Source organism: Pinus tabuliformis, chromosome 1_1 (genome assembly GCF_031772625.1).
Source record: "Pinus tabuliformis cultivar Carrire ecotype Pingquan chromosome 1_1, CPIR1, whole genome shotgun sequence".
Taxonomy (NCBI): Eukaryota; Viridiplantae; Streptophyta; class Pinopsida; order Pinales; family Pinaceae; genus Pinus; species Pinus tabuliformis.
In genome coordinates, this window is record NC_142297.1 from 324154430 (window position 1) to 324174249 (window position 19820).

The window sequence follows — 19820 nt, forward strand, 5'->3', positions numbered from 1 at the left end:
GGCCTTACCAGGGTTGCGCGTTCCACGGTCACTTGGGCCAGCGCCATAGTCACAAACAGGTTCTCTCGGGCCTGCTCCCGGGTCATGTATGGGCCGCATCATCTCAACAGCAGGGAATTCCATTTCCACCGTAGGAACAATCCCAGGAACACGTGGAGGGTTGGCACGGGGATTGCCATCCTCATCTTCCCAGGGATTGCTGCAGTGCTCCAAGAGACAGTCACGAAGAAAGTAGAATTGGCTAAGGTGCAGGGGAGGCGGTATCTCACCATTGGGTGTTCCGTATGCCCACAGTCCATTCGCGCTGGAGGTTCCCCTGTTCTGCCTCTGCCCGGGGGCCTTCCCCTCGGCCTTCTGCACTCAGAGGTTTCTTCAATTGAGGAAGAAGTCGAGGGGGCTCTTCCACTGTAGCCTCCCCTTCCACTGTTGCCCCTTCCACGATTGCGCTGCATTCTGGTCCTCTGAACAGGGCGATCAATTCCGCAACGCAACACCACTGTTGGCACAGGTTTACTGCCAGACCGGATCCTAGCCTCCCAATTGCCCAAAGTTGTGGCTGCAGAGCCTTGACCCTCGCTCTCAAAGCTTGAATGAGAGCCGAGACTCTGAACCTCCACCACTTCTTTCGAAACCAGAACAAGAGCCAACGAGAGACGCGGGTAAGTAAGCACTGCCAAATTCTCAGAGTCGCAACGGGCTTGCTTGTGAGCCTGCCAATTGCCCCACTCTGCAGCTGCTGAACACTCACAATCACTCTCAGGGCCAGAATGAGAGCCGAAGTGCTGAACCTCCGTCACCTCCTGCAAGATCAGAACAGTTGCAGATGGGAATTGCGGGAGAATGTCCGAGAGAATGCGGTTATGAAGCGCCATGTTTCGCTTCTCAAGACGCGCCATGAATGTCGACAGGACGCCTCTGTCAACACCCTTAACTCCCTTCCTTAAATGCAGCGGGTTGATGAATTTATGGTGTGTCCTCCTGTCATGCGTGGCTCGTCCGGGCGGACACCTGCCCTTTGGACGAGCCTTATGCGCCATGTGTCTAGCGACCACCCGCATCCGGGGGAGAAAGATCCTTTTGCACCAGGGTGATGCAGTCTTTTTTGAGTTGTTCATCTTCAACTATGTCCAGGGGTCCTGAGAAGTGAGTTGAGGTCTGGGAAACTCCTTGGTTAGCCAGTCTATCGGCTACCTTATTTGCTGTTCTTCGCACATGCTGAAAGGTGAAGCTATGTGGATTTGTAAGCTTTGCTTCCAAGGCTTCCAACCTGCTCAAGAGTCTCCAGCTGGTCGCTACCTTGTCCGCTGTTGTTCCTGCTTGGATTTTCTTGGCTGCATTGATTAGGATGAGAGAATCGCCTTCAACCTCCAGTGGGAGGAAGTGAAGTTGCTCTGCGAAGCAGATCCCATGCCAAAGTCCTTCCATTTCCGCTACATTATTGGTATCTTTGCCGAGAGAGCCATAATATATGTACATGGGTTTGCCTGTGTGACTTCTGATGATTCCTCCATAGCCTGCCGGACCAGGATTACCCTTTGCCGCTCCATCAAAGTTGAGCTTGAAAGAGTTGAGAGCCGGAGGGGACCAAGAGGATGGAGAGGTGGGGCCATGGGGGGGGCGTGTGGTGACCTTTGCAAAGGCTGAAAGGTCAAGATTCCATGCTTTAAAGATTTCCTTTTCTTGTTGTGTTTCTGGCATATCAGTGTCATACCAGGTTCTGATAGCTAAGGTTTCCTGGACATTTCTTTTATAGATGAGCCACAGAGCGTTTATTGATCTGGAGGAGTTGTTGAAGATGCGTGAGTTACGCTCTTTCCAGAGCAGCCAGTACATGAAACCTGGAGTAAGATCCCATAGGGAGTTGAGTATTTGGCATCGAAACGGATTCTTGTCCCAGTTCCTTATATTGTCCGTCACATCTTCGTTCCTTGGAGCTGCTCTTTTGTTGCAGTGCTCCACCCTCTCCCATAGTTGCTTTGCTAGTGGACAGGACTCCATTAAATGGCTGATTGTTTCAGTGTGGAGATTACAGTTCGGGCATCTAGAGGGCCCGATGAATCCTCGCTTTAGCAAGTTATCCCAAGTGAGTATACGCCTCTTACTGAGCAACCATAGGAAAGTTGAGATTTTGGGCCAGAGCCCAGGAAGCCAGACTCGTGCCCAGATTTGGTCTTGATTCTCTTGGCTGTTTGAGTAGCGCAGCTGATGTGCTTCTTTCGTGGTAAATGTGCCCTTGTGCCTGTGACCCCATCTGAGCTTGTCCTGCTGGTTAGAGTAGCGTATTTTACGTTGCACAAGTTCCTGGTCCAAGTCTGAGAATGTTTCACCTGCCCAGTCTCTTGGCCAGCTGTTTGCAGATCTCCATGTTTGTTATTCTTGATGGTGCGTTTGCTGCCAGAATTGATGCACGTGAATGAGGTTTTCTTGTTGTATATACGATTGCCAGAGTGGCATCTGGAATAGATTAGTCAGCTTGGGGAGTTGCTGCCACGAATCCTCCCAGAACCTGGCCGACGTACCTGAGTGTATTTCCCAAAAGCTATGGTCCTGTATGAAGCTGCTGTGTATCTTCGCCGCATTCCAGATTGGAGAGCCTTTGGCACTGGGGTTGATTCTGATTAGTTCTTGCCATTGACTTCCCATAGCGTATTTTGCTTGCCATAAGCGAGCCCAAGGTGTGTGAGGCTTGGAGAGCCAGTTCCACCACATGCGGGCTCCCATAGTATTGTTGCTTTGAAGAGGATCTCGAAGCCCGAGTCCTCCCTCTGTTTTGGGTTTACATACATCTTTCCAATTCACGAGGGCCCATTTGCGGTTTCTGCCCGAGGAGCCCCAGAGGAAGTTTCGTTGAAGGTTGCGAATAGCTTTAAGGACCCATTTTGGATCTGCCAGAGTGGAGAAGAGATACAGCGGCATAGCTTGAAGGACAGACTTGATCAGGACCAATCTGTCGGCCATATTGAGAGCACGAAAGGTCCACGAAGAGAGTTTTGATTCCAGCTTATCAAGGAGGGATTGCCATGAGGCATTTTTAATAGCAGAGGCCGAGAGGGGCGCTCCAAGATATTTAGATGGCAGATGGGAGATGGTGAATCCCAAGATTCTTGCTATGTTCCTTTGAGTGGAGGGGGGGGGTATTGAAAAAGAAGAGCTGCGATTTGGAGGCATTAATGGAGGTACCGGATGCTTCAGAGTAGAGGGAGAGGAGCGATTTAAACACGGAAGGATCCAATGCATGCTTCTGGATTCTTCAACCAGATTCCAAACTTCCTGCTTGATGAGGTCCCAGAATTCATGGAAAAAGTTAGCCGTGAAACCATCAGGACCTGGCGCTTTTCCATCCTTGAGTTGAGCCATGGCTTCGTCGACTTCTTGCATGGTAGTGGGCTGAAGTAATCTGTTGTTATGATCCTTAGTAATTATGCTTGGAATGTGCTGTGTGATGGCTCGGATTGCTGCTTCTCTGTTTTCAATGGGCTCCGTTAATATTTCCTTGAAATACCCTGTGAATTCCTTTTCCATATCCTCATGCTTTTCAATTCTTTCACCTTGTTGATTGTTGATGAATGCTATGTTATTATGCATTCGCCGTTGAATGGTGGTTTTATGGAAGAATTTTGTGTTCTTCTCCCCTTCTTTGAGCCAGTTGATTCTTGATTTTTGCCGCCAGAGTATTTCTTCTTGCTTCCCACGTTCCTCGATTTGGTTCCATAGTTCCTGTTCTTGTTGTGCTTGTTCTTCTGTTCTGCCTTGGAGGATGAGGTTTTGTTGGAGTTTACTCATTTGCTGTTCTAGTTGGAAGCGCTTCTCCTGAATGTTGCCAAAACTTGTGCGATTCCAGATTTTGAGGACATGTTTCAGATTCTTTAGCTTTTGCTGAAATTGATACATTTTGGCACCCTGCGGCGGAATGTAGGCTGCCCAAGCATCGTGGACAACCTTTTTGAAAGTGGCGTTTGTGAACCAGAATGCCTCGAATCTGAAGGGTCTGTTGCATTGATTGCCTGGTCTGGTCCATTGTAGCAAAATTGGCCAGTGATCCGACCCTCCTTGTGGGAGGATGGAAGCATGAAAATCCCCTCCAAGATGGATTGCATTGTCAGAGAGAAAGAATCTATCAAGGCGGGAGGCTATGTGTTGTATGCCTCGTCGCTTGTTTGTCCAAGTGAAAATTCCATTAGAGGTAGGGATGTCCATGAGATGGTTGGTTCGAATGAATTCTTTGAGGCTTTCGCTGTCACTGTCGAGCCCTATTCGGCCTCCCTGTTTCTCCGTCATTGAAGTTATTATATTGAAGTCGCCACCCCCAATCCATAGCGGGAATTGTCTGCTTTCATTGAGTTGAGCAAGCGTTTCCAGAAGTTCTATCTTTTGCTGAACTAATTGAGGGAAATAGACATTCCTAAGGTGGCCATGTATGCCAGTGCCAACGAGATGGAATGAGGCTTGAATGAAATGGAGTGTGGCATGAAAGTCGTATAATGTGACTATCTGAGGGTTCCAAAAGATGGCTAAGCCTCCTGAGGCTCCAGAGGCATCAACAGAGATGGCTCTGCTTCCTGCCCAAACTTTGCCTCGGATTCGTTCAATAGCATCCGTGGTGCTTTTGGTTTCTTGCATAAAAACTATGGTTGGTTTTTCTTGCTGAATCAGGTGTTTGATCATTCTGTGTTTTGAGGGACTGTTGAATCCTCTCACATTCCATGATATTAGCTTCATGTAAACTATTGTTTGGGTTTGTAAAATTTTGTCAACTTAGGGAATCGCCCCGATTCCATAAGTATTTCACCCAATGCTATTGTGCGCTGGAGTTCTGTCTTTCGTCCTCTTTTCTTGAGGTCCTTGAGGAGCTTTTTTCCATCCCATGGGCTACCTCCCTGGATACCCAGGCTTTTGTTATGCTGCGCCTTGGCTAGGACTCCTTCCAGCTTGTCGATCTGCCAGGGTTGAATGGATTTATATTCTTTTTGTTTGCATGCTGTTTCAAGTGTGAAGATATCTAATCCATCAATAGTGACATCCGCTTGATCTTCTTCCATAACAATGTTGTCATCTAGAGTTTCCTCATCCTCTTCGTGCTGAAGCCTGAGAGCAAGAGAAACATCGGTTTCCATATCGGTGTCCTGCTGCTGGCTAGCCTTTGGGGAGTGTTCTTTGGAGAATGAGGAGGGACTGAAATTTGATATGGATTTGCCTTTCTCCATAGTGGGACTGGTTGTGGGTTTCATTGGATCAGGGACAAAGACTTGCATGGGATCTGGGTGAGAGTGAGGAGGAGAGGGCGGAGAGGGAATGTGAGGGGGTTCAGAACTGGGTTGGCCAATATTTTCTTGCGTTGCAAGAATGGAGAATTTATTCTGGTGGTCCACTTTGGGAGTGTTTTCAATGACTGGCTGGCTCTTTTTGGCATGCCTGCGGCGGTTGGGTATTTTGATGAAACCTTCTGAGTCCATTTCAGAGCCAGCAGCAGCTGCTTTGGACTGAACATTTAAGGGGCAGTCACGGAAGAGGTGACCGTGCTCATGACACTTACGACAGCGAAAGGGAATGTGTTCATAATCTAAAGATTGAGTCCATTCATAATCATCATGATAGAGTTTTACCGTGTCCGCGAGAGCATTGGTAAGGTGCATCAGGACGCAGATCCTGGCGTAAGAGGTGTACTTGCGAGTCTTTGTCTCAGCTGCCACTCTAATGAAGGTGCCCAATTTGTTGCCTATGTCTGCAAGTGTTTCTTCTCTCCAGTATTCTGCTGGGAGGGAGTACCTCCTGATCCAGACTGGTGCCCAGCTGAAGTCCTCCTTGTCAGGATTGAATCTGGGCTTCCATTCAGTGAGATAGAGGCCTGAAGAATTGAAGAAGTACGGCCCTCCTTCGAATATTCTCACTCTATCCTCCACACAGTGAAATATAGCAGTGAAGAAGCCCTTTGGTCCTAGTTGCAGAGTTATTTGACCTTTGGGTTTCCACTTTGAGGCTATCCAGCCTTGTAAGGCCCTTTCCGTTGGCCAGAAGCCTAAAAATTTTCCGATGAGTGCATGGTCTTGCATGTACTGGATTTCACCATTGATGCGCTGGCTGGGCAGGTCCACTTTGATGGGTTCAGCCGCTTTTGGGATGCAGGTGGCTGATGTAACTTTATGCTGAGTCGTTTTGGCTTTAGCAGGCGTCTCTTTGTCGTCTTCTACTTCTTCTGTAGGGGCCGTATGGATCCTTGCTTCCGCTTTCTGATTTGCGCCTTGTCCTGTCTCTGGGTCGGCGTCAGAAGGGGGCGTAGTCTGAGAGTGCCTGGTAGCGTCAGAGCTTGCAGAGTGTTTTGGAGGGGGAGCAGAGCTCTCCCCTCCTCCCGCCATATCCATTGCTATCGACCAGCAAGGAGTCGGCGGCTGTAGCAGGGCGAAAAAACAGGGCGGCGGCTGGTTAGGGTTTGGGTGCAGTAGCAGAGCTCCTCATCGTGTTCTCGAGCGTGAAATTCATTATTTAGGTGACGAGAGAAAAATGATCTTACCCTAATGTTGGGAGAGCACGTTATGAAGAGATGGATCACTTAACATCTATATTATTAACATCAATATTATTGAATTTTTAATAATATGAATAATAAATATTTTTTTATTCAATACTAAATTTCGTTCTGTATGAGCTAAGAACTACAGATAATAGCCATTTCATGCTACAAGTTGTCTGAATTTAAATCTGATGAAACAAATAGTAGTCGATTGATTCCAGAAACTGTCTGGATCTGAATATGACGAGAGGAGGACATTGAACTACTCTGTCGGCAATCCTGCAATAAATCTAATAAATTTCATAACACACGCCAAACTCCACGTGAACATCTACTTTGCATTCAATATGCGAAATTTTGTCGCTTGGCACAGACAATCACAGAGGAGTTCACTTGAGAAAAATATCTGCTAATAATTTCTATATTGGATAACAATTATAGCGGCCATTCAAAAATAACAAATCAGAAAAGTAAGTAATCCATTCATTCTAGTTTATACGGCTGGAATACTCAGAAAATCGGTTCTGATAAGACTCCACACATTTTATGGGTGATAAGAAAGACGTTGTAATTTCACTCATTGATATTTGTCTGCAAGCATCCCTACACATGGAGGGGCCACGCTCGTGGTACTTAGTCGGTTTTTATTGCAGGTGGGCCTGCAAGTCCGTCTTCGAAGCATCTTGTATATTGTACATAAAACACAGTGGACCATATCGTTGTTATACACCATTACCATCTTATCACTTGACATCTCTGGTTCCGCTCATTAGATTCTCACTTTCACTTGTTATATATACAAATCGTATGCGTCCTTTCCACAACAAGTCTGTGCAAGTTTCTCATTAGGACTCGATTTTAAGGAAGAAATTTGAATTTGATTTCTATCCTCCAGTCTCGTCTAATCCATGACAATGGCAAGAAGATTGAGAAATCCTCAGGTTATTCTTTTGAGGCAGATAATCAAAGTACTTCGCAAGTTTGCAAAGGGTTATAAGGCGACCAGATATGCCCTTTGTCCAGAGAAGAGGCGGTACTTCATGATGGAGGATGAGGCCCTGGGCACCTCATGCAGTGCTCTGCCCACAGATGTTCCGAAGGGACACTGTGCGGTGTATGTTGGGAAGGAACGAAGGAGGTTTCTCATTCCTGCCACTTATTTCAATCATTCTCTGTTCCGGACATTGTTAGAGAAGGCCGAAGAGGAGTATGGGTTTGGTCACCAGATGGGGCTCACCCTTCCATGTGACGAAGTTGCTTTCGAATATCTGACGTCCATGTTTGGAAAAGCAGTACGTGCAAATTCGAAGCTAGATGAAATCATTGATTTCAAAAAGGCGATGGGCAGCGCGTACTAAGTGTACAGGATTATGCAATTTATCGTTCCCGTAAACTCTTCTAAGACGAGAGTAGATCAATCGTCATATCCTCTGCAACATTTGCCATCTCTAAGGATGAAACATGATTCAATATTCTCGGATTTCAGCAATCTCAGGATGCGTGGTAGTGGAAACGGTTAGGTGTAAATCCAGACACTTCTGCCGGAGTTAAATTCCAGGGAAAGGAGCATATGGAATTAAACATCAACCAGAGAGCCTTTGTCTAAAATTTGGCATAGCAGTCATGCTGAAATTTGAAACCCTTATTGAGGGCTCACGAGATTAATTTTATCTTCCTCCGAAATGTATATATTTTTAAGGAAGATTAATGATATCGGAGGCCCTTATTCACAGCGGCCGAGATTGATTTTATCTCTCTACGGTGTACATATTTATGAGAATATTCAAGGTTTGCAAGATATACGATTCCATATTAGATTTGTTTTTACTTTTTACATCGTCTATTCTTTTGTGCAGTTAGATGTCATTAGAGTTGATCATGTTCCAGCCTGGGTCATGAACTTGAACTGAGAATCAAGTTTATCTACATAATTTCATATCAATTGTAATAAGCTTTTGCAGTTAATAAATAGTTTGGATTTATTATAATTAAGATTAATCAAGGATAGAAATACGAAGATGAATGATGAAAATTTGTAACCATTAAAATAAATATTATCATTTTTCTATAATGATTTGTAACTATAGATTTTGATGATTATAATGGTAGTAATTAAATTATGGTTTGGTTTATTGAATTTTAACAAGGTAAGAGATGTTAGATTTTGCATTCAGTTTATTGGGAATGGTTTTTTTGTATAATTATTTGTAATTATAAAATTTGATGATTATATTGGTAGTACTTAACATATGGCTTATTGAATCTTAACAAGGTAAGAGATGTTGGATTTTCACACTCATTTTATTGGAAATGGTTACTGGGTGATCTACCCTGGGACTACTCAAAGGATAATGATAATAGTTTGGAAGTTTACTAATGTATGTGGGTTTTGGTGTTGGGACCACTCAAAAGATAATGATAATGGTTTGGAATTTTACTAATACATGTGAGTTTTGGTGTAACTAAAATGGAATATGAGTATATGATTGATAATTTCAGAAAAAATAATTTTATGGTTTTTCGGTAATTGACCAATGCCTCCTTTCACTACAAAATTCATGATTTTTTTTAATGTGTAAGTTTGTATGCCCTTGGGTGTCCCTTCAAAATAAAAATAAAAAATAAAAATTATGTTCTAAATAGAAAATATATTTTAAAAATGAATATGTTGTAATGTAATTAGAAGTAAAAAGAAAATGTGAATATTTAAATTTATATTTTTCAAAAATATTTGAAAAGAAGATGTAAATAAACTATTTGAAAATATATGTTAACTAATTAATGTCAATATCAATTTCATATATATCTATATATAGAAAAAAAATGGTTTTTCATGATTAAGCATTTTATTTAATTATATATTTATATATATATATATATTATTTAGCATTGAAAAAATCAATTTAAATAATAAAAAATAACACATTATATTTTGCACTCTAAAAAATTTAGCATGTAAATAAATAACATTAGAATTTGTTAAGTAACCACTAGTGTAGCTCATCATCCCTTACTCTCTTAAAGTCAAATAAACCATATAATCTTGATAAATGATAATCATATTCACCATCATTACTCTTTTAAACTCTTTTTCTAAATAAAAATAGGAAAAACATTATTTCGATGGCTTTAAGAATACCTAAACCCCTGAACACAAGTTTTTGGAAAAAAAATTATCTACTGAAACCTATACCTTCAAATTTATTTATCCTGCTGAAACCTATAGGTTTAACATAAATGCAAGCATTTCCCAAAAATTAACTTAAAAAAATTAAATTATTTTTTTTAAATAAAATATATTAAATTATAGATTTATAATTCCACAACATGAATATGTTTTCAATATAATTTTTCAAATATAAATATAAAATTAAAATAAACATATATCTCATTACATTAAAAAAATAGTAAAATAATTTTTAAAAATAAAATATGTTAAATATAAATTCATAATTACGCGTCTTCTCTATTGTTAAAGAAATAAATATAAATTTTTAAGTAAATAAGTATGAAATTCAAATGAATGTTGCTCATTTATATTATTTAGGTATAATTATCATTATTATTTTAGTATAAATTTAATACATTTAACTAAAAGTTATAAGTTATTATTATTATTATCTATTTTTAAGGTTATAATTAAGTAAGATATTAAATTGAGACTTTTTTGTTTGTTGGATAAGGAACTAGATAAGGGATTTCTTTCTCGCAGATATTTAGGTAATATATTTACAAAAGCATACATATACTACCTTCTAGTTTTGAACTTGTAATCTCTTGGAAGTAAATACATGCTCTTAATAAATTTGATAATACAATCATATATATATATATATATATATATATATATATATATATAATACACAACTATTTAAGATGTATAAATAAATACAGTTTCTTAAAATTAAAATAACAAACTTTTAGCATAGTTGAATATATAATTCAAATAAATCTTTACCATCTAGAGCAATATTAACTAAAACAAGGAAGCAAACAACAAAACATCGAACAATTAGTTAGATTAAGGGAATTTATATTAAAACAACTTAGCCTAATGATGAATTATACTGGTTGGTTCGAAAAGCGCGTTGACCAAAAATTTTCTAACGTAATATCTACCAAAAAAAACTTTGTTTAACCTATACCTAAATTTATTATTTTGTATGTTTACCATAAAATTCCCAAACAATATATAAAAATAAAATAAAATTATCAATTAAAGCGAATTGAGAGATTGTCCTGCAAGTCTCCAGTCTCTTGTTTCGCTTTAGCGTGATGTTGTGATGTCATGTCCAACTCTCAACCTGCGTTGCAACTATGTGTATTTCGCTGTTTCAAGTGATTGCTCCAAATGAAGATTTGTATTTAATACATGAAAGTAATAAATAAATACATACTAAGGTTGTTCTTTCAAAATTTTAGTTTATTTAATCATCATACATGATATTAACTAACTAAACAAACATGCTTGATGCAAGCAAGACAAGTCATCATTACTAAATAAAACTCGAACCTTATCAACGAATTACAAACTTAAATAATTAAAACTCAAACATTTATATATATGTGAAATTGTTGATTTTGGTGGGCTATAGATTAATTAAAGATCAACGCATTATGAAATACGGTAATATACTAAGGCAATGATAATAAAAGTGGAATTTTTAAATTTATATATAAAAAATAATTTACAAACATATACACTTTAAAAATTAATAAAACATAAAATTTAATGATGAATTTGGTCGATTTATTTATCACATTAAATTGGATATTAATTTCGTAATATTAATGTTTTATTTGAAGGTAAAAATATGCTAAAGGGGTATAGATTCCTCCCAATATGCATAAAATTGCGTAGGTCTTTCCGCAGCAACGTACGCCATGTTAGAAAAGTTACGACAGTTTTGGTAAAAATGATCAGCGTTTTGGGAAGATGATCTGAGTCCATATTTATTATATATTTTACACAATAAATACTAAACTAACGTGTTATCACTTTACCCTGATCAGGGGATCTATTTGCACTCTACGACAACCACCAAAAAAAACAATTCTGAAATAAAACAGCTCTACACCACAATAATTATTATGATGCTAGTAACATGAAAATCTAGTTTTTGACCGGAAAAAGAGTTATCACAATAGATAAAACATATCATTCATATCTTCTAAATGTAATTAAAAAAGTTTATTTGAAGTTAGTTGTTTTAATTTTTTTGTGTTTAGTATAATCACATTAAAAATATTAATGTGGTTGATATAACTAAACACTTCATAAATATAATAAAAAAAATTATTACAACATGAAAAGTGTTTTATTAATGCACAAATCTATTTAATTAACCATGTATAAAATATTTATTGTCACCTTTAACTTAAATAAAAAAAGAATTATAAATTAATGTTATAAATAATAATTTCAAATCTCCAAATAGCACTTAGAATTAAAATAATCTCAAATCCAGAAATAACACAAATCTAAATTTTTAAATTTATTAAAAGTAGTGGGTCATTTTATTAAATGAAATTTGTTTCTATATAAATGAATAGTATAAATAATAATGAGAAAAACATCACGGAAGAACAAATTAGAATTGGAATAATCTCAAATTTCTAAAAAAATTTGTGAGTGAGATCTATACAAAAAAAAATCTAATTTTTTAAATTTACTAAAAATCAATGCAACCTAACAAATTCTTTAATACACTACAACAATTAATAAACATTAAAACTGAACATATACTAAATATATTCCTTTAATAATCAATTTAAACTCTCAATTAAAAATATATTACAACTTGAAAAAATGTAAAATCATTTCATTCATCTTATTAAAAAATCCCTATATAAATAACTTAGATTGAAAATTAACTCTATCTGTAACTTGTATTTCTTCCATAGATATGTGATGCTTCGATAAACTGAAGTTCCCTACTTAGAGTTTTGTTGTTATCCTCTCCATAAACATAAATATAGATAATCCTAATAAAACGAGTATATTTTTCTCCCATCACAATATTAATGAAAATAAACAATTATTTTCTTTTATATTAATTTTCTTTCAGTTATTTAATAGTTAAGTTTAAGTTTAGTTTTCTTAGTGAAGTTTATCTAGTAAATTCTTGAAAATGTAAAATAATAATAAATACACAATTTTAAATTCAAATTTTCCAGATGTGACAATTTTTCTTCTCACTAATAATATATTAGTAATCACATTTAGAATATTAATGTCGTTGATATATCTGAAGGCTTCATAAATATGACCAAAAAACTATTGCAACACGAAAAATGCCTTACTAATGCACAAATTTACTTAATTAATCACGTATAAAATGTTGAAAAGTAGTAGAGCATTTGGTTATAAAAAAATCTTATACATAAATGAATAGTATAAATAATAATGAGAGAAATATCATGCAGGAGTTTATTTGAATTGGAATAATCTCAAATCCCTAAAAAATTGGTGAGCCAAAACTATATGACACAAACTAATTTTTTAAATTTATTAAAATCAATACAACCTAATGAACTTTTTAATACACTACAACTATTAATAAACATTTAAGACTAAACTTACACTGAGCATATTCTTTTGAAAACCAATCTAGACTCTTAATTAAAAAAATATTACAACTCGAAAAATGTAAAATCATTTAATTCAAACTATTAAAAAATCCCTTGCGTTGAAAATTCACTACATCGGTAGCTTGTACTTCGATAACTGAAGTTACCTTTTTAGAGTTTGATTTTCACGGTTGCTATCCACTCCATAAAAATAAATATGGATAATCCTCAAAAAAAAACGGAGTATACTTTTCTCCCCTACAAATATTAATGAAAATAAACAATTATCTTTTTTTTATATTAATTTTCTTTTAGTGCTTAAGTTTAGTTTCTTTCGTGAAGTTTATCCGGTAAATTCTTGAAAATATAAAATAACTATAAATACACAATTTTAAATTCAAATCCTCCAAACGTTCATTTAATGATATGTCGGGGAGGTCTGATTGACTTAGTTTTTCTCATGTGAATCAAACCCGTCTCACAGTATTACAAAGCAAACCCGGTTACGCATTCATCTAGTAAAAAATCTATTAAAAACCTATGGCATGAAATTTATCAATTCTTCTATACAATAAAGTTTTAACATGGAGTCTATCACTCTTTCTGAATTTGAATATGAAACAAATAGTGGTCGTTTCGTGCCAGAAACTGTCTGAATTTGAATATGATGAAAAGTTTGTAGTAAATAATATGATACATTAAATTCTGTTTGGTATCAGCTAAGCATTAGAAACCATCATAACTATATTTAATTAATTAAATATGGATGATATATGGAGATATTTGTATCACAAATTTTATTGCTATATATTATATAAATTATTGATAAATAAATAAATTTTAGTTTAAAAGATTTTATAAATTTTTAAAAGATTATGAAAAAAAATTAGAATTTTTTAAAAATCTTGGTGCCACAATTTAAAAAAAAAATTACGAAATTCTAAAAAAAATAACTGCAACCTATTTTGTTGGATCGGCAAAAAGATACAATAAATAAAGTTAGGAAAAATTATTAATATTAATATAATTAATAATTAAATAAAAATAAAATAATAATAAATAATTTCAAATTAAATAATAATAATGTTATATACAACCATTTTAGATCTCAGTTTCACAATCTTTGTTACAATTCTGATTTTTCTAGCTTTTTACAATGTCAAAATTATAGTGAGCTCGAGAGGTTTCTCTCCGAAATTTTTGAGAATATGAATGAAATCTTAAATCAAAATAAATAATTTGTTTCTTTAAGTCAGATAGATCAATGTTTGGTCTCAGAGGATGTTAACCACCACCACCACCACCACCATCTAATAATAAATATTTATTATTTATTCTTAAATAAATATTAATAATTATTATTATTACTATCTTGCTAGCCCGCGTCATCCAATAGGTTTTATATTGACCCATAATTAATTAGTCAAACATATAAAATTTATTGTGATTTAGCAAAGTTTAATTCTATTATATATATATATATATATATATTATTAATATTTATTTTTTTTCTTATTAACTAAAAAAAATAAACAATTTATTGCAGAATATATGGTAAACACTGGTTTTCCAATTATTACGTTTTCATTAATACAATGTATTTATTCTTATTTTTGTTATATTAATATTTTTTTAAACTAATAATTATGTTAAAATGAAATCAATTAAATATTTTAATTCGAATTTTAATAAATATAATTTATATATATATGAAAATCTAAATTGAAATTTTAATAAACTAAAATATACATATTTTTATAAACAAAACAATAAATAATCAATGTAATTATTATTTTTTCCAAATATAGATTTAAATTTTAAAAATAAAATATATGTATTTCTATATATTAGTAATTATAGTAAAAGATTTTTTATTGAATATTTTAGTTCAAATTTTAAGGAATTAAATATATAACTTTTTGTTTGGAAACACTAATATAGTTCAAATATAAATGCAAGTATCAGATGTTATAGATTTTTAAAGTTATAATTGCATAAGTACTGAAATCCGAGCCTTGCTCTTTAATTACAGATAGACTTTACCAATTAGTAAAACTTAAATTGATAGAATTCTAAACTTGAACTCTAATTTGAATTTAATATTTTTACTGTAATTTAGTTATATTTAAACTAAGACACAGTACTATCTACTATTTAATACTTGTTATTAAATTTTAATAATATTATTGGGATTAATCACATTAATCAATATAAATTTTAACTTAAAATCAAATATTATCAAATTTTTAATAATATGAATAATAAATATTTTTTTATTCAATATTAAATTTCGTTCTGTTTGAGCTAAGCACTACAGATAAGGCAAATCCTATTTCCAACCCCATTGAAACATAAATGCTTCTAACATGCAAGGGAAATAACAGTTTTCTTGCTGCTAAAACGTCAAAGTCAATTTTGAAGGAAATATAAATGCAAAGAAACTGCTATACTCCCTGCATGTCAGACTGCATTTATGTTTCAATGGGGTTGGAAATAGGATTCGCCCTACAGATAATAGCCATTTCATGCTACAAGTTGTCTGAATTTGAATCTGATTGAAACAAATAGTAGTCGTTTCATTCCAGAAACTGTCTGGATCTGAATATGACGAGAGGAGGACATTCAACTGCTCTGTCGGCAATCCTGCAATAAATCTAATAACTTTCATAACACACGCCAAATTCCACGTGAACATCTACTTTGCATTCAATATGCGCAATTTTGTCGCTAGGCACAGACAATCACACAGGAATTCACTTGAGAAAAATATCTGCTAATAATTTCTATATTGGATAACAATTATAGCGGCCATCCAAAAATAACAAATCAGAAAAGTAATTAATCCATTCATCCTACTTTATACGGCTGGAATACTCAGAAATCGCTTCTGATAAGACTTCACACGTTTTATGGGTGATAAGAAAGACGTTGTAATTTCACTCATTGATATTTGTCTGCAAGCATCCCTACACATGGAGGGGCCACGCTCGTGGTACTTAGTCGGTTTTTATTGCAGGTGGGCCTGGAAGTCCGTCTTCGAAGCATCTTGTATATTGTACATAAAGACACAGTGGACCATATCGTTGTTATACACCATTACCATCTTATCACTTGAAATCTCTGCTTCCGCTCATTAGATTCTCACTTTCACTAGTTATATATACGAATCGTATGCGTCTTTCCACAGCAAGTCTGTGCAAGTTTCTCATTAGGACTCGATTTTAAGGAAGAAATTTGAATTTGATTTCTATCCTCCAGTCTCGTCTAATCCATGACAATGGCAAGAAGATTGAGAAATCCTCAAGTTATTCTTTTGAGGCAGATAATCAAAGTACTTAGCAAGTTTGCAAAGGGTTATAAGGCGACCAGATATGCCCTTTGTCCAGAGAAGAGTCGTTACTTCATGATGGCGGATGAGGCCCTGGGCACCTCATGCAGTGCTCTGCCCACAGATGTTCCCAAGGGACACTGTGCGGTGTATGTTGGGAAGGAACGAAGGAGGTTTATCATTCCTGCCACTTATTTCAATCATTCTCTGTTCCGGACATTGTTAGAGAAGGCCGAAGAGGAGTATGGGTTTGGTCACCAGATGGGGCTCACCCTTCCATGTGACGAAGTTGCTTTCGAATATCTGACGTCCGTGTTTGGAAAAGCAGTACGTGCAAATTCGAAGCTAGATGAAATCATTGATTTCAAAAAGGCGATGGGCAGCGCATACTAAGTGTCCAGGATTATGCAATTTATCGTTCCCGTACACTCTTTTAAAACGAGAGTAGATCAATCGTCATATCCTCTGCAACATTTGCCATCTCTAAGGATGAAACATGATTCAATATTCTCGGATTTCAGCAATCTCAGGATGCGTGGTAGTGGAAACGGTTAGGTGTAAATCCAGACACTTCTGCCGGACTTAATTTCCAGGGAAAGGAGCATTGGAATTAAACATCAACCAGAGAGCCTTTGTCTAAAATTTGGCATTGCAGTCATGCTGAAATTTGAAACCCTTATTGAGGGCTCACGAGATTAATTTTATCTTCCTCCGAAATGTATATATTTTTAAGGAAGATTAATGACAGCGGCCGAGATTGATTTTATCTCTCTACGGTGTACATATTTCTGAGAATATTCAAGGTTTGCAAGATATACGATTCCATATTAGATTTGTTTTTACTTTTTACATCGTCTATTCTTTTGTGCAGTTAGATGTCATTAGAGTCGTGTTCCAGCCTGGGTCATGAACTTGAACTGAGAATCAAGTTTATCTACCTAATTTCATATCAATTGTAATAAGCTTTTGCAGTTAATAAATAGTTTGGATTTATTATAATTAAGATTAATCAAGGATAGAAATACTAAGATGAATGATGCAAATTTGTAACCATTAAAATAAATATTATCATTTTTCTATAATGATTTGTAACTATAGATTTTGATGATTATAATGGTAGTAATTAACTTATGGTTTGGTTTATTGAATTTTAACCAGGTAAGAGATGTTAGATTTGACATTCATTTTATTGGGAATGGTTATTTTGTTTTTTTTTTATAATTATTTGTAATTATAAAATTTGATGATTATATTGGTAGTACTTAACATATGGTTTATTGAATCTTAACAATGTAAGAGATGTTGGATTTTTACACTCATTTTATTGGGAATGGTTACTGGGTGATCCACCCTGGGACCACTCAAAGAATAATGATAATAGTTTGGAAGTTTACTAATGTATGTGGGTTTTGGTGTTGGGACCACTCAAAAGATAATGATAATGGTTTGGAAGTTTACTAATGCATGTGAGTTTTGGTGTAACTAAAATGGAATATGAGTATATGATTGATAATTTCAGAAAAAATAATTTTATGGTTTTTTGGTAATTGACCAATGCCTCCTTTCACTACAAAATTCATGATTTTTTAATGTGTAAGTTTGTATGCCCTTGGGTGTCCCTTCAAAATAAAAATAAAAAATAAAAATTATGTTCTAAATAGAAAATATATTTTAAAAAATGAATATGTTGTAATGTAGTTAGAAGTAAAAAGAAAATGTGAATATTTAAATTTATATTTTTCAAAAATATTTGAAAAGGAGATGTAAATAAACTATTTGAAGATATATGTTAACTAATTAATGTCGATATCAATTTCATATATATCTATATATAGAAAAAAATGGTTTTTCATGATTAAGCATTTTATTTAATTATATATATCATTGAAAAATTCAATTTAAATAATAAAAAATAACACATTATATTTTGCACTCTAAAAAATTTAGCATGTAAATAAATAACATTAGAATTTGTTAAGTAACGACTAGTGTAGCTCATCATCCCTTACTCTCTTAAAGTCAAATAAACCATATAATCTTGATAAATGATAATCATATTCACCATCATTACTCTTTTAAACTCTTTTTCTAAATAAAAAACAAAAAACACTATTATTTAACTATTTTAGAAAAAACATTATTTCGATGCCCTTAAGAATACCTAAACCCCTGAACACAAGTTTTTGGAAAAAAAATTATCTACTCAAACCTATACCTTCAAATTTATTTATCCTGCTGAAACCTATACGTTTAACATAGATTCAAGCATTTCCCAAAAATTAACTTAAAAAAAAATTAAATTATTTTTTTTAAATAAAATATATTAAATTATAGATTTATAATTCCACAACATGAATATGTTTTCAATATAATTTTTTAAATATAAATATAAAATTAAAATAAACATATATCTCATTAGATTAAAAAAATAGTAAAATAATTTTTAAAAATAAAATATGTTAAATATAAATTCATAATTAAGCGTCTTCTCTATTGTTAAAGAAATAAATACAAATTTTTAAATAAATAAGTATGAAATTCAAATGAATGTGGCTCATTTATATTATTTAGATATAATTATCATTATTATTTTAGTATAAATTTAATAAATTTATCTAAAAGGTTATAAGTTATTATTATTATTATCTATTTTTAAGGTTATAGTTAAGTAAGATATTGAATTGAGATTTTTTTGTTTGTTAGATAAGGAACTAGATAAGGGACCTCTTTCTCGCAGATATTTAGGTGATATATTTACAAAAGCATACATATACTACCCTCTAGTTTTGAACTTGTAATTTCTTGGAAGTAAACACATGCTCTTAATAAATTTGATAATACAATCATATATATATATATATATATATATATATATATATATATATACACAACTATTTAAGATGTATAAATAAATACAGTTTCTTAAAATTAAAATAACAAACTTTTAGCACACTTGAATATATAATTCAAATAAATCTTTACCATCTAGAGCAATATTAACTAAAACAAGGAAGCAAACAACAAAACATCGAACAATTAGTTAGATTAAGGGAATTTATATTAAAACAACTTAGCCTAATGATGAATTATACTGGTTGGTTCGAAAAGCGCGTTGACCAAAAATTTTCTAACGTAATATCTACCAAAAAAAACTTTGTTTAACCTATACCTAAATTTATTATTTTGTATGTTTACCATAAAATTCCCAAACAATATATAAAAATAAAATAAAATTATCAATTAAAGCGAATTGAGAGATTGTCCTGCAAGTCTCCAGTCTCTTGTTTCGCTTTAGCGTGATGTTGTGATGTCATGTCCAACTCTCAACCTGCGTTGCAACTATGTGTATTTCGCTGTTTCAAGTGATTGCTCCAAATGAAGATTTGTATTTAATACATGAAAGTAATAAATAAA

The 19820-nt window shown here is 34.3% G+C and overlaps 1 protein-coding gene and 2 pseudogenes across 1 annotated transcript; 2 read left to right on the forward strand and 1 right to left on the reverse strand.

Annotated features, from left to right (window-relative positions):
• Nucleotides 1–1041: 1041 nt before the first annotated feature.
• LOC149212867 (uncharacterized) lies at nucleotides 1042–4719 on the reverse strand. The gene is made up of 3 exons (XM_089388852.1): nucleotides 3693–4719; nucleotides 2438–3503; nucleotides 1042–2347 (listed from the first exon to the last, which is right to left on the reverse strand). The coding sequence occupies exons 1-3, from the start codon at nucleotides 4717–4719 to the stop codon at nucleotides 1042–1044; spliced, it is 3399 nt and encodes a 1132-aa protein (XP_089244978.1).
• A 2622-nt stretch (nucleotides 4720–7341) lies between these two features.
• On the forward strand, nucleotides 7342–8297 carry LOC149212868 (protein SMALL AUXIN UP-REGULATED RNA 10 pseudogene; annotated as a pseudogene).
• A 7989-nt stretch (nucleotides 8298–16286) lies between these two features.
• On the forward strand, nucleotides 16287–17144 carry LOC149212869 (auxin-responsive protein SAUR23 pseudogene; annotated as a pseudogene).
• Nucleotides 17145–19820: the final 2676 nt, after the last annotated feature.

Bases quoted from the DNA above. Each gene is read 5' to 3' on its own strand.
- LOC149212867 (XM_089388852.1), bottom strand. From the start codon at position 4,719: ATGAAGCTAATATCATGGAATGTGAGAGGATTCAACAGTCCCTCAAAA. The intron at 3,504-3,692 runs GTGGGAAGCAAG...AGGAATTCACAG, and splicing joins ATGGAACCAAATCGAGGAAC to GGTATTTCAAGGAAATATTA. The intron at 2,348-2,437 runs GTATATACAACA...ATCTGCAAACAG, and splicing joins CAGATGCCACTCTGGCAATC to CTGGCCAAGAGACTGGGCAG.